The sequence below is a fragment of the Crocodylus siamensis genome, chromosome 2, assembly GCF_052110815.1.
Source record: "Crocodylus siamensis isolate JL-2025a chromosome 2, ASM5211081v1, whole genome shotgun sequence".
NCBI classification, from domain to species: Eukaryota; Metazoa; Chordata; order Crocodylia; family Crocodylidae; genus Crocodylus; species Crocodylus siamensis.
Genome location: NC_143396.1, coordinates 25,711,474 through 25,725,692, shown reverse-complemented (window position 1 = coordinate 25,725,692; position 14,219 = coordinate 25,711,474). Strand labels below are relative to the sequence as shown.

General features: G+C 43.5%; 1 protein-coding gene across 2 annotated transcripts in view; it reads right to left on the bottom strand.

Annotated features, from left to right (window-relative positions):
- JAKMIP1 (janus kinase and microtubule interacting protein 1) overlaps positions 1-14,219 on the bottom strand; it is a 258,178-nt gene that overhangs the window by 122,940 nt on the left and 121,019 nt on the right. For both annotated transcript variants that reach the window (XM_090035563.1, XM_090035564.1), the window contains exon 3: positions 12,349-12,627. In XM_090035563.1, coding sequence (XP_089891689.1) covers positions 12,349-12,477 — 129 coding nt within the window. In that variant the 5' untranslated portion in view covers positions 12,478-12,627. The remainder of the gene's footprint in view (positions 1-12,348; positions 12,628-14,219) is intronic.

Genomic DNA, 14,219 nt, shown 5'->3' with positions numbered 1-14,219 from the left:
CACTTTAACCATGCATTAAGGAAAGAGCACGTTTCTAGAATGCTCCTCAATTTGGATACTGGAAATATAGACCACACATCTTGGAGTAACATTCTTCATGTTATCTACACTGTGTTATAGTCATAAAAATAAATACCATGCCTACAGAAAATATAACAGACAACTGCAGTTTTCAGTGCTGTTTGTCTACCTACTTATATAAGTGAGTTTAAAACAAGTCTCAGACCAACACTTGGGCATATTTTCATCTATTTGTATTAATCCAAATTGTCGAATGTGGAAATAGAGGCTGATTTAAGCGTTCAATTTTGACTATATACTAAATCTCACCAACATGCATCTATTATTATTATTGATGAGAAAAGAAAAAAAAAAAGTTACGGTGCTTAGTTAAAACTAAACAAAACCCTTTCATATCTTGATAGGTCTAATCCAGCTGCAATATTACATCCCAAAATGAATTAGTTAAAAGTCAGTCATATGATACTGACTGAAAGGCAGTTTTTTTAAGACTGAGTAACGTTGAGAGAGTTCCAAAAAGATATTTTTAGTAAGTGAGAAATAGGTCTTGAAACGCATTTTGAAAGTATGAAAAATCCCCAAGCCACACTGTTACTATTTCTTTCACCCAAACTGAAAAAAGAAAGACAACTCTCATCCATATCACTGCTTTCTACTGCAATGCATAGTTAACTATTCAGTAGTAATAATAACAACTGTCTCTCAGATTTAATTCAACAAAGCTTAAGCAACAGTGACATTCGTAAAGGTATCTTTTCACTCTGCTCAGTGGCTTACAATTTATATAGCAACTTCAAATGTGTATCACACCTCATATCCCAGTAAATAAGATAAATCCCCTACTCCTGAGGACCTTACAATACAAATCAAACAGTCTCTCCCCATTATTAGACAGTGTCAGGAAGATGGAAAATTGCCTGCATGGCACTGTAACATGCTGCTGGGCTGCTGAGGTTTAAATTGAGAGGAAGAGAGATGACTCTAAATTTGGCCCTTTCTTCTACAACCCTTTCCTTGAAATCCAAAACCCCTTTTCCCTGTTCACAGGGCTGTCCCATATGCACCTGACTTAGAGCTATTCATGAATGCCACTGACACAGCTACCAAGAGATTTCTGAACAGTTTTCTGCATTAAGTGTAAAATTAATGTAAAACAAACCCGACAGACGTGTGAGGATACTTGTAGCCAATTCAAAACCATTACCCTCTGTGATGCAACTGATTTGAATACTTACTCCATTTTCCTTTATAAATGAAACCTATAGTCTTTGCACATAGATACAACGTTGCTGCCTAAGCAACAGTAAGCTTTTGGGGGAGGAATGCTAAAGGTCATTTCTCCTTGCCTGACTTCCTGTCCAAATGTAAACAGACACAGGGGAGCAAAGGACTGTCTACTGAAATATAAAGATCTTCTTTCAGCAAACAAATTGCCTCTGCAGAATATATCAAACTAATTTTGTTCTCCTTGACTAGCTACTTTGTATTTCATAGATTCTAACAAAGGAGTAACCCTAGGTGAAGTCAAACTGTAGACTGATGCGGATTTTTCCCTTTTGCCTGAGAAAAACATGGCTTTTCCATTGTAACGAAGAAATGCATGGATTTTGCTCTTTTGCAAAGAGCTCTCTGCAGGCTGGCAGAGTTCCAGCCTGCAAGGGGCTGCAAAGGAGCAGGAAGAAGGGCATCGAGTAGGGGACACCATGTGCATGTATATGTGGATGGCTGCCAAGCCGCCTGGAGAGCAGCTCCCACAGGAGCAAGGGAGGGAGTTGGGCTGAGACTGGAGCTGCTACCCAGTGGGGCAGTGCACGGAGCTTGGGGCCTGGGTCCACAATGTGCGGCTACAGGGCCCCAGCAGGGATCAGGACAGGGCTGCAGGTGGCTTGTTTGGGGGGAAGTGGGAGTGAGGCCAGCTCCCCACTGCTGTGTGCACCCGAGGGGCAGGAGGGACCTATGCGTGGGGCAGGGGCAGGCTGGCTGCTGTGGGCTCAGGCTCCCTTCACTGCTGCACTCCCCAGGGCCTCTGCAGTGCGGTAGGTGGGACCTGACAGCAGGGCAGAGCAAGGCAACAGGGTGGGGAGCCCAAGCCCACAGTGGGCAGCCTGCACCTGCACCCACCACCACCCCATGAACAGATCTGGGGGGACATGGGTCTCCCCCTGCACCGCTGGGAGTGTGCATGATGGTGGCAAGCCAGACCCACCCCCCGCCTGAGCGTGCAGCCTGCACTGCCCCCACCCCAGGCTCTGCTCCAACTGTGCCACCTGAATGAGAGGGAGGGGGAAGGAAGCTCCGTGCTCAGGCCACAGCAGCTGCTGCCTCCCACAGCTGGCAGCTGGGCCTTGGGCGCTGCTGTGTGGGGTAGGGGGCTGTGGACCTGGGTCTCTGGCCCTGTAGCCTTCGCAGCTGGGGGGCAAAGGGTTGTGGGGCGAGAGACATCGGCAGGACCGGGGGGGGGGGGGGGCGCTGTGGGAGGGAGTGAGGTGCACCAGCAGGGCCAGGAGGCTGTGGGTGGGGAGTGAGGGGCCTGGACCTGTGTCCTGGTGTGCTAAGGGGGCAGAGGGAGCTAATTTTCCATGCTAAAAAAACCCAAAAATCAAATACCGAAATTTACAGGTACTTATTTTATTTTATAGTGATTGATGAACTAGTTACCAAATTGCTTTAAAATTTTAAATATATCGATAAAATATTGTGTTCAGTTCATACCTATATACAGTGACATTTCATTTTAAATAGAGGATGTAGGGGTTTTTAATCAGAGAGTTTGTCATTTTTTATCACGGAAAACCAGTATCTCTGTTGATCAAATAGATAGGAAAGACTTTTATCAAATATAAAAGTTGTGTAACAATATTAAATCTTCAACATAGGTACCACTCTGTCAGTATTTCTCTAATTTAAACTTGAAATTTAAATTTTAAACTTCAATGTTAACATACAGATCCAGGTCTTCTTTACAATGTCTCGCACTGAATTTGTCTATCATAAAATACTGTCTGAAAAGAGAACTACTACTCTATCCAATGCCAGCAGCCATGGGCATTATTATCCATCGTAGGGCAACTGGTAAATCAAGTAAAGTGTTCCTGCCCACATTTAACAAAAACTAAGGTCTGAAATCTTTTTATTAGTCTGCATTTCACTGTACAAACTATGTTAACTTGATTCTCTGCTAGTACACTAACTGCCTGATCCAAATGCTCACTGAAGTCAGCAGGAGCCTTTCCATCAATGAGAAACATGAATTCCTAAATACAAATCCCTCAGACAATAACCGAGTTCACACAGTAGAGCAACAACCATCATAAATAAATGAGGTTGCTTTTGGTCATCTTTTTAGACTACCAACTTAGAATTAATTCAAATGAATACTAGACTTCTGAAGAAGTACTTTTCACTAAAAATACAGCTGGTATAGAATGCTAAATATGCCAACTCTCTCGACCAAATTTGACATAATGATTATTAAGGTCTGCTGCAATTCAGAGATGATTCATCCAATGTATTGCGAAATCAGATTGATGATGGTCAAATTATTTGACAATTCATGATTTTATATGTGCTTTGCACCTGTACTTTAGCAGCAATGTTAACTAAATTATGCTAATAGTACTGGCACCTTTAGGCATTTACGAGTCAAAAAAGTCAGGTAACCGTCATAAATTCCTGTGATTCCTCCAGATCTAAAACATGGTTATGACTTGACAAATTTTCAGAGACCGGCAAACTATAATTTGATAACTCTGGCTTGCATTTATAAAATATGTTTTTCCTCACTAGCAACAAAGGGCCAAGCTTATCTATATGCTCCATGTTATCTCTGTACTGATCCTGTTACAAGCAGATTGATCAGCAAGCTGCCAACACTCCTTATCATCATTAAATGCACTCCAGGGAATTATGCACAGAAAAATTCAAAATTATGCACTGAGTCCCGAGGGCTGCACATGGCAGCACAGACCGAGCTTGACCTGGCCCACTGGCACATGCCTTTGGACCAGATTGGGCTGGCTCTGTGCCAGCGTATGCAGCTTGCAGCACTGTAGGTGGGAACAACACACCATCGGGCAGAGCAGGCTCCATGCAGGGCTTCCAGCACTCCAGCAGAAATTTGCACATGGAGCCGGGAAGCCAAAGGGACCCATGAGCCATCATGCCAGGCAGGCTCCAAGCTTCCACGCACAGCTTCCTGCTGGAGTCAGCCCGGACCGGTTCAATGTTACATATCTCCTGCCTGAAGTGCCGTGAGCCCCATTTGCTGGCATGGAGCCAGCCTAGTTTGGACTGAAGGCATGTGCCAGCCAGCTGGCCAGACTGGCTCCATGCCACCATGTTTAGCCCCTGGGACTCTCCCAGGGGGTTCTGCCTACTGCAGCCATCAGCAACCTGGGGGCCTGCTGCTGCCGGTGGCAAGGGCCCTGCACCATGGGGAGGGGGAAGCCCCACAAAGGTGGAGACACAGAGTCCACCCAGGTTAATTGCATAGTTTTGTATAATTTATGTGTAGTCATATGTTTTATGTGCAAAATTGCGCAGGCTCATAATTTTGTAATTCCCTGAGGTGTCATTCAAAGTGTACGGAAGGACTGCGCTGCTTAAAAGCCCGACACTTGCTGGCCTCTATCTGTTTTCTGTATGTTTATAACCAAAGGTGGGAAAACGTGCTGTCACCTCACCCTTAGGTAAACTTAGATCATCACATAGTTCAAACAAGGTGACTATATTCCCACATGTCAAATCATATTTGTTAAGTATTTATTAGATGTATTAAAAAAAAACCCTCCTTTCCTCCAAGCTTTATATATTAGAGCAGTCTGAGCTCCTCATATGTGCGATGCTATAGAAACATGTCAACTTTTGTTGGCAGCTGCTATTCTGAGTTCCACTGATCACAGAAACAACATACAGATGAGGCTAAATTCTAATCTATACTCCCCCTTTAACACTTCTCTGACCTTCACATCCAAGACAGGCCACTCCTGCTTCCACTGAGAACAACAGTAAACCAGGGTTGAATCTACAGGGATATTCAGAGATCATAGTGACATTAACTAAAAATATCCAAGGTAGGCAACATCTTTTCCTATTCTGTAATGATCTCATTTAAAAATATTTTGTAGCAATGCATAATTACAGAGGGGGGCATTCTGTAAGGGCTCGGTTAGGGTTAGGGCTCAGAGCTCTTCAGGAATTCTAGATCCTCCAAAATTCTCATTTTCTGCCTTTCCTCTGTTTCTGCCTTCGAAGGAGCAAGCACTTAGAAGGAGCAAGCACTTAGAATGATGCTTCCTTTAGGGTGCATCACACCTACTCTGCTGCTGGCTAACCAAAGTCACTCCTGCTGTCTTAGTAGCAGCTCCCATGTTTATGCCAGTTTAAGGTCCAAGACACTGAGCTGACAGTCTGAACTCTAATGAACCACTGCTAGGCCACCAAGAAAACCCTTTACAAAAAACAGTTTTCAGCCACATCGATCACACTGAAACGGTAGCTGTCTCAGTAAAATAAGCTGCTTGATTTGATCTATTCCAAGGGAGCTGACTCTTGGCTAAAAGGAGCTGCTAGAGGAATTGGAAGAGGATCAATCACACTGCCTGCAGAATAACCTCCCAGGTCTTGGATCTCAGAGAATGAAAAAAACCCAAGATATTAATCAAGGGCACAGATTTAGACTGACTGTAGGATGCCTACCATGGTTTTGTATGGCAGAAGGATGACAGCCAAGTGCCAGACAACCAAAGTAACAAGGGGCACTGAAAAACTCTGCAATGCAGGGAAGCAACATAGAAAACAATACCTGTTCAAATGCCATGAACTCTCCCCTCTTCTCCCCTACTGGGAGCAATTCAACTCTGCCTTAAATAGTAGAAGATTTATAGCCTCCTTTGGCGGGCATTGTAGAGCGCACTAAAATGAAGTGGCATTCTGCAACAGTTGGGTCAAAATTCCAACCCAGAAACATGATGCAAGTTTTGAACAAGTTGGGCAATTTAGCATTCAGGCACATTGCCAAGCGATGAAGTAAATTCTCCACCAACTGAAGATAGGTTACAAAATGCCAGCATTGCAGAAGTGCAAGAAATAAAAGATGTAACAAGTATAGCAGCCACTTTTGCCACCACCAGGCCATCAGGAATCCATCGTTTGGGCATAACAGTACTTAAAGCAACATGAACACTGCATGTCTCAAACAAATCAATCACTCTAAAAAGTTGCATATTTCAATAGGACACTCTAACCTTTGTGCTCAACTTTGAACTTTGGAATTTTTACAAATATTACTGTATATCCCTGCTCCCTGAGCAAGACTGAAATAGTGCTGGTGGGCAGAGGAAAACCATGTGAGGAGCTTACAGGCACTGTAAAGTTACCCTTCATTAGAAATACAATTTTAAGAACTGGTCAGTTTAGTCCACTTTGGACAGTCACACCTGGGTTCCCTATTCATTTTATATTCTTGTATAGCTGCATCTTTAACTAGTCCACTGGAAATGCTGAAAAGTATTAATTAAAAGCATCTACCCTGGTGAACAACAGTCTAGCTTCAATTAGTCATACCTCATCTTTTCTCAGCTGGACGTGGGGAATACAATATACCTGGGCACAAAGCCTACAGCATATTGGAAATTACAGCTAGTACACAATGCTGCAGTGTATCACCTTAGGAACACAAAGTACTAGAAGTCTACAAGCCCTCTCTTCCTGAGTTCTCCCTATAAAATATCAATATCAATCGAGGTCACCAGTGCTTCAAGTTGTACCCAAGATCACCTAAAAACTAGTCAAAGGTCACCTAAAAACTAGTCAATCCCTTTGTTCTTTGATACAATTGAACTTTCGATTCTCCTGGGTATTAAAGAGAAACCTGCAAAGGGAACCTCCCTCTCTCTCTCACTAAGGACAGAAGTTACACTAAAACCAATACAACTGATCAGAAACTGGTTCAAATCTGTAACACAGCAGAAGTTCAGTGCACATAAAATGCTTTCAGAATGACCAAAAGCAGTACGAGATAAATCTGATGAATGTATATCAGGCTGAATTGATTAGGTTAAATCGGTTTATTAAACTTCTGTCCCAGATCCCCTCCAGATTCAAGTTAACTCACTGCCCGCCCCTGCAAACTCTGCCTTGCAGGGTGGGCAGGCTAGCCTTGGCCCAAGTGTCTGCTCCAGCTGAGCAGAGGCGTATTCTAGCACCCCCTAGCTTCTAGTCTGGGACACTGCAAACATGCAGCTACATTTCTGGAATTAAAAGTGAATGTCTGTTCCTTTGCTTATCACTTCAGTCTACACATCTCAGATTAACCTACAAAGAGTGAATCAATTCAGCCTCGGGCTCTTTTTACTGTCCATATTTAGTCCCTCTCCCTCTCTAAAACAGAACACTTCCCTGAACACCCACTTCTCTCCCTGGAGTGGATGAAAACACCACAATAAAAAAAAGGTCAGCGTTGTTTTTAATGTACTACTGAGAAGGGCTCAGATCAGCAAGGTATAAGGACCAGTACAAGACTGTAACAGCAGTTATATATTAATTTTCATTCCATAGGATAGTTAAAAACCCAACAATGGGGCAAAGCCTGCTTAGTTGCTTCTTGTCCCTCAACCAAACACTGAGTTGACCGGCTCCCTCGCCAGCCTCTACCAGCCATCCCCTCCTCCACTCAAGAGTGGATGTGGCAAAAGCAGCAGATACACCATATGTTTACAGATATGCTGCCACCACTTCAGTCTTCCTGATATCAAACCTGCCAGTCTCCATTCTACCACCAGATTTCTTCAGCAGCAATAACCTTATTATAGCGAACCATTTTCCTGTCTAAATTGCCTCACTCTGCCTCCTTTTTATGAAAATGAACTTAACACTGGGGGAGTTGTTCCATCTCAACTGCCGACAGCACCAACTATTTTTTGTATTCCTATCTTCACCTAGTCTACCTTCATAAATCCCTCTGCCCACACTCCCACCCCAACAATAAAAAGAAAATTTTTTAAAAAAAACCCTCAACCAATAAGATGTACACCAGCCACCAACTTCAATCCTCCCTTTCCTCCTATCCTTGTACCCTCTCTCTCCCTCAGAGTTCTTTTTTGACAAGGTGGTTTTCAAAGCTTCCTGAAGTCAAAGAACCTTTTTACATACCTTTTTATGACCAGGTCACAAAACGCCTCGACGCAGGAGGAGGGGTGGATGTCGTATACTTGGACTTCAGGAAGGCCTTTGATACGGTATCCCACCCCATACTGGTGAACAAGTTAAGGGGCTGTGACTTGGATTACTGCACAGTCCGGTGGGTGGAGAATTGGCTGGAGGGTCGAACCCAGAGAGTTGTGGTGGATGGGTCGGTTTCAACCTGGAAGAGTGTGGGCAGTGGGGTCCCGCAGGGCTCGGTGCTTGGACCGATACTCTTTAATGTCTTCATCAGCGACTTGGACGAGGGGGTGAAATGTACTCTGTCCAAGTTTGCAGATGACACTAAGCTATGGGGCGAAGTGGACACGCCGGAGGGCAGGGAACAGCTGCAAGCAGACCTGGACAGGTTAGACAAGTGGGCAGAAAACAACAGAATGCAGTTCAACAAGGAGAAATGCAAAGTGCTGCATCTAGGGAGGAAAAATGTCCAGCACACCTACAGCCTAGGAAATGACCTGCTGGGTGGCACGGAAGTGGAAAGGGATCTTGGAGTCCTAGTGGACTCCAAGATGAACATGAGTCGGCAGTGTGACGAAACCATCAGAAAAGCCAATGGCACTTTATCGTGCATCAGCAGATGCATGACAAATAGGTCCAAGGAGGTGATACTTCCCCTCTATCGGGCGCTGGTCAGACCGCAGCTGGAGTACTGCGTGCAATTCTGGGCGCCGCACTTCAAGAAGGATGCGGATAACCTGGAGAGGGTCCAGAGAAGGGCCACTCGTATGGTTAAGGGCCTGCAGGCCAAGCCCTACGAGGAGAGATTAGAGAAACTGGACCTTTTCAGCCTCCGCAAGAGAAGGTTGAGAGGCGACCTGGTGGCTGCCTATAAGTTCATCAGGGGGGCACAGAAGGGAATTGGTGAGTATTTATTCACCAAGGCGCCCCCGGGGGTTACAAGAAATAATGGCCACAAGCTAGAGGAGAGCAGATTTAGATTGGATATTAGGAGGAACTTCTTCACAGTTCGAGTGGCCAAGGTCTGGAACAGGCTCCCAAGGGAGGTGGTGCTCTCCCCTACCCTGGGGGTATTCAAGAGAAGGTTGGATGTGTATCTAGCTGGGGTAATGTAGGCCCAGCACTCTTTCCTGCTTATGCAGGGGGTCGGACTCGATGATCTATTGAGGTCCCTTCCGACCCTAGCATCTATGAATCTATGAATCTATGAATCTATGAATCTATACAAGTATTTGGGGATGGGGGGGAGGGACGACAATGAGCTCTTTTAACACTTCTCATCTCATCTCTGCACTAATCAAGTTGTTTATTTAGTTCTCTCTTGGATGCTATGTTTCTGCCTTCCTGAAAGTTGTTGATTTTTATCTTTAATTTTGGTTGTTTTCTTTCATTATTAGGCCCAAAACAAGTCAGTTTCCCTCAGTCAAATCCCAAACCCTTCATTCACTCTTAAAAAGAAGCCAGGATTTCATCTTCTGCCTCAGCTCTTAGCCTTATGCCTTAACAACTGGTAAGGTCTGAACCTCTAAGATTTGCTTTTTTTACTCCTATTTAATGTTTTCCTCCTCATTTAAGATTCTAGTTACAGAGAAAATCTTCGAGGCAGAATTGTAACTTAAGAAAATGAGGGAAAATGAATAGTAATGGCTGTATTCATAGACTAAATAAAAAGACACTTTATTATAAAAAGAAATGAAGTAAAGTAACTGAGGAATATGAAACGTAACTTGTCTAGTTTGATAGAAATGCAGTAACTTCAGATGAGAATTGTCTTCTAGCATGCTATCAAGTAGGGCTATATACTCTATCAAGGGATTTAAGAGGACCAAGAAGTTGGCAAGCTTCTTAATGTGTTGTATTAAGAAGCACTGAAAGTTTGATGCCAGAATGATTCAAGAGCTCCGTCTCATTTTAGTTGGAGGGGCAGGGCAGTAGGACTTGCTGTATTATTCACACAGCAATTCTGCTGACTGATCCCTGAGAAACATGAAGGGATCAGGCTGCTGTTCATATATTCCCCATTTTACAAAGCAGCCTGATGATATAGGCATGAGGAAGAGTAAAAAGTTATCGTCTTTAAGGATTTTCATAACTGTCTGTTCTGCAAAATATTCAGTGCAAGAACTTCTGCCTTGGTTTGCAATGAAAACAAAATGTCAAAATATTTGAATTTCCCAGGGAACTGAAATCCCAATTTTCCACCAGCTTTAAGATGACACTTGTGCCAACCTAATAAAGATTTGTTTGAAAGTCTCAAATTTTCATCTGCACCATTTTATTAAAATTCCATGCAAAAATGTAAGGCTTCCTACAATTCAATATCATTACTCACTTAGTTAATTATGGTAACAGAATAAGAGATCAGTTGATGGCTTATTGTAAAATCACTATTTTAGGTCATCCAAATATCTTGCTTTAATGAGGAGCTCATTTATCAGATATAAAGATCAAGCAGAAAAAGAAGCATATTAACGTCAATAAAAATAATATAAAGCACGGGTAGGCACAGAGATTTGAAACAAAAACAAAAATAATGATACAGAAAGAATAACATTTAAGTGTTAACAAATAAGAACAAATTGCCTTCTCTACATAAAAGTTTGTGAATCTATGTATAAAGGCATCTTTTACCATGATCCATGAAAATTAAATTTTTTCAGGCTACTTTAACTTGTTCACATGAGAAAATCATATGACTGGAAGGGATTCACAAGGTCTAGTCTAGGGCAGGTGAAGTCAGGGTACACATACTACAAATGGCACAGGTTGCCTGTGTGTATGCGACATGTGGCAGATCAGGGAAGAAGCAGGGAAACACAATAGCAAACAGGGCCAGGAGCAGAAAGCAGAGCAAGAGACTGGGTAGGGAGCACACAGCTGGGAGCAAGATGCAGAAAGCAGACTAACATACCGGGCAAGTGAAGGAGACTGGAGTGACAATTGGGGAGAATTCAGGGCTTACCTTTTAGTAAGTACACTTGCCACAAAGTTGCTCCCCTAGCTCGTCTCATCCAATCCCCAGCATTGTAGGATACATTAATCCTAAAACTATGACAAATGCTATTTGGCCTCTTCCTAAAAATCTCCAATAATCTCACAGCTTCCCTAGGCAGCTTGTCCCTCCTACAGTTGGGATGATTTTTCCTGAGATTTTATTTCTCTCTTCTTTGGAGCAATTTAAACTCACTCACATCCTGCCCTCTGAGCAATGAAGAACAACTCTTCTCTTCCTTCTTTGTATCCTTCAAATATTTGAAAATTGCTACCTCAATCTCTTTTTCTCTATGCTAAAAATAACTAGCTTTTTCAATGTTTCCTGGCACAGCTGGCATTCTAGCCCTTTTAGCATCCTTGTCATTTGTTTTAGGAAACACTGAAGAAGATACAATCTCCTCCATAAAATGTTGTGTCCAAAACTGTACACAATAACCCAGGTGAGGCCCACCCAGTGCCATGCAGTGTGGTACCACCACCTATTACATACAGTCATTTTGTAAATGCTGTCCCAAAATTACCATTTTGCTTATAGGTATCTGGGCTTTCCAATAAATATTACACCTCCTGAGACTGCTTTTATGTACAACAGAACAAAGCAACCAGAATAGGCCCAGTGCCTCTGTGTTTTGTACTTTCAGGTGCACCGATTATGTTTAATAAACTGACAATAAGAATTAGGCTCCTGATCTGTTCATACCTCCAGGATGCTGCAAGAAAGTACAATTATAAAAGGTTACCTCTGTTTAAATATTTATAATTGATGAATGAACAAAATCTCATTAGTACTCCACTGATTACTCTTACTGATAGTGATTACACCATGGAGAGATATGTTCAGACCTCTGTTCCATATGCAAATAACCAAATTATGCAATTGCTCAGAGCAGTAACACGTGCAGCTCAATAGGGTCAAATCAGGACTACAAGATTGCTACACACATCAATGATTGCTATAGCCAGTCAAAGCATATGTCTGAAGTGTGTGTTTGCAGAGGCTAGACTGTGTCTGAGGAATGCTTAAAAAAACAAAACACCCAACAGACCATGTAGTAGTTTGTATCCAAGTCAAATCATTTTGACAGATTTTGGAAAGATGTTCTATCAAGTGGCAAGCTAGCTTATAACATGCTTTACCACTCTGAAGTATCAGCTGAAGATTCAAAGACATACCTTGTTTTTTTCCTGCTGAAACTCTATCTGGATGTTGGTCAGTTTACTTCGAAGCTCCTCATTAGCAGCCTGAAGTGCTTCAGTCTCCATGTCGGGCTTCTCTCCCTTGGCACGGCTTTTCTTGGACATAATTATTTGTAAAGATTAAGAAAAAAAAGATCTTTTGTTCCACACTGAACCACTATCCAAGCAGCCTTCCGTATTTGGCATTAACAAGCTAAATAGTTCTCAGTATTGTCTTCCATGTAACTCTTTGCCATCATGGCTGTCTTCCATGTCCTGTCAAAAACACAGAAACAGAAAAAGACCTATCAGACTACAGCATGTTTGACAGAATCATGCATCTCACCACATATGAAAGATAAAAATATCTATATTAAGCTATTAGATAAAAACTTTAAAATATGTAGCACTATCCTGTAATTTACAATGTACTAGGCCAGTAGTTTTCAACCTTTTATCATTTGCAAACTCCTAAAAAATTTCAAATGGAGCTGTGGACACCTTTGAACTGTAAATGTGGATATTTGCATATTACTGATTGATTGTAGTCATCTTTCACGCACCCCTTAGACAGTCTGCAGACTCCATGTGTCTGCAGACCACAGGGTAAAAACCACTGTACTAGGCTTTTGCAAAGAGTGTAATCCCGGAATGTCTCCTACCTGCATCCGGGAACGTCAACTAGCTAAAAGGGAGGCGCACGCCCAATGGAAGGGAAGGGCCATCACCAGGGAGGATTATACTGTGGTTGCTCAGGGATGTGGTGGGGCGGTCAGGAGGGCCAAGGCAGAGATGGAACTGGGACTAGCTTCCCAGATCAAGGACAACAAGAAGTCCTTTTTTGAATACGTAGGGGCCAAAAAGAAGGTTCCGGGTAACATGGGGCCCCTGCAGGACACGCTAGGAAATTTGGTTTTCACACCAGACAACAAAGCCAACATATTTAACGGATTTCTTTGCCTCCATTTTCCTGAGCAGGGAACAGAACAGCCCCTCCCCCCCCCCACTGGGCCCCCCTTAAGCCCCAGGGGAGGCACACCTAGGCCAAGGGTTAGTGAGGAACTAGTTAGGGAATTTCTGGAGAGACTGCATGCATTCAAATCAGCTGGTCCAGACGATCTCTACCCCACAGTAATGAGGGAATTAGCCGAGGTCATTGTGGGACCCCTGGCACAGCTGTATGAGCACTCATGGTGCTCTGGTGTGGTGCCAGAGGACTGGAAAAGGGTCACTGTGGTTTCCATCTTCAAAAAGGGGAGGAAGGAGGACCCAGGAAACTGTAGGCCAGTCAGTCTTACCTGAATTCTGGTCAAGCTTTTTGAAAGAGTTATTCTGGCACATGTCTACGAGGGACCAGCTGGGGAGATTATGCTTAGGGGCAACCAACATGGGTTCATTAGAGGCAGGTCCTGTCAAACCAACCAGGTGGCCTTCTACGACCAAGCTACCAAATCCTTAGATGCAGGAGTAGCAGTAGACGTAGTCTGCTTGGACTTTTGGAAAGCCTTCGACACCGTCTCTCACCCTGTTCTCATTAAGAAACTGGGGGACTGCGGTGTCGACACCTACACAGTCAATTGGGTCGCTAACTGGCTGGAGGGCCACACACAGAGTGGTAGTGGATGGGTCATTTTCGACCTGGAGGGATGTGGGCAGTGGGGTTCCTCAGGGCTCGGTCCTCAGGCCAGCACTGTTCAACATCTTCATCAGAGACTTGGATGAGGGGGTAAAAAGCACCCTGTTCAAATTTGCTGATGACACTAAGATGTGGGGGGATGTGGGCGTGCTAGAAGGGAGGAATAGGCTGCAATCAAACCTAGACAGGTTACAGGGGTAGGTGGATGAGAATAGGATGGGATTCAACACCG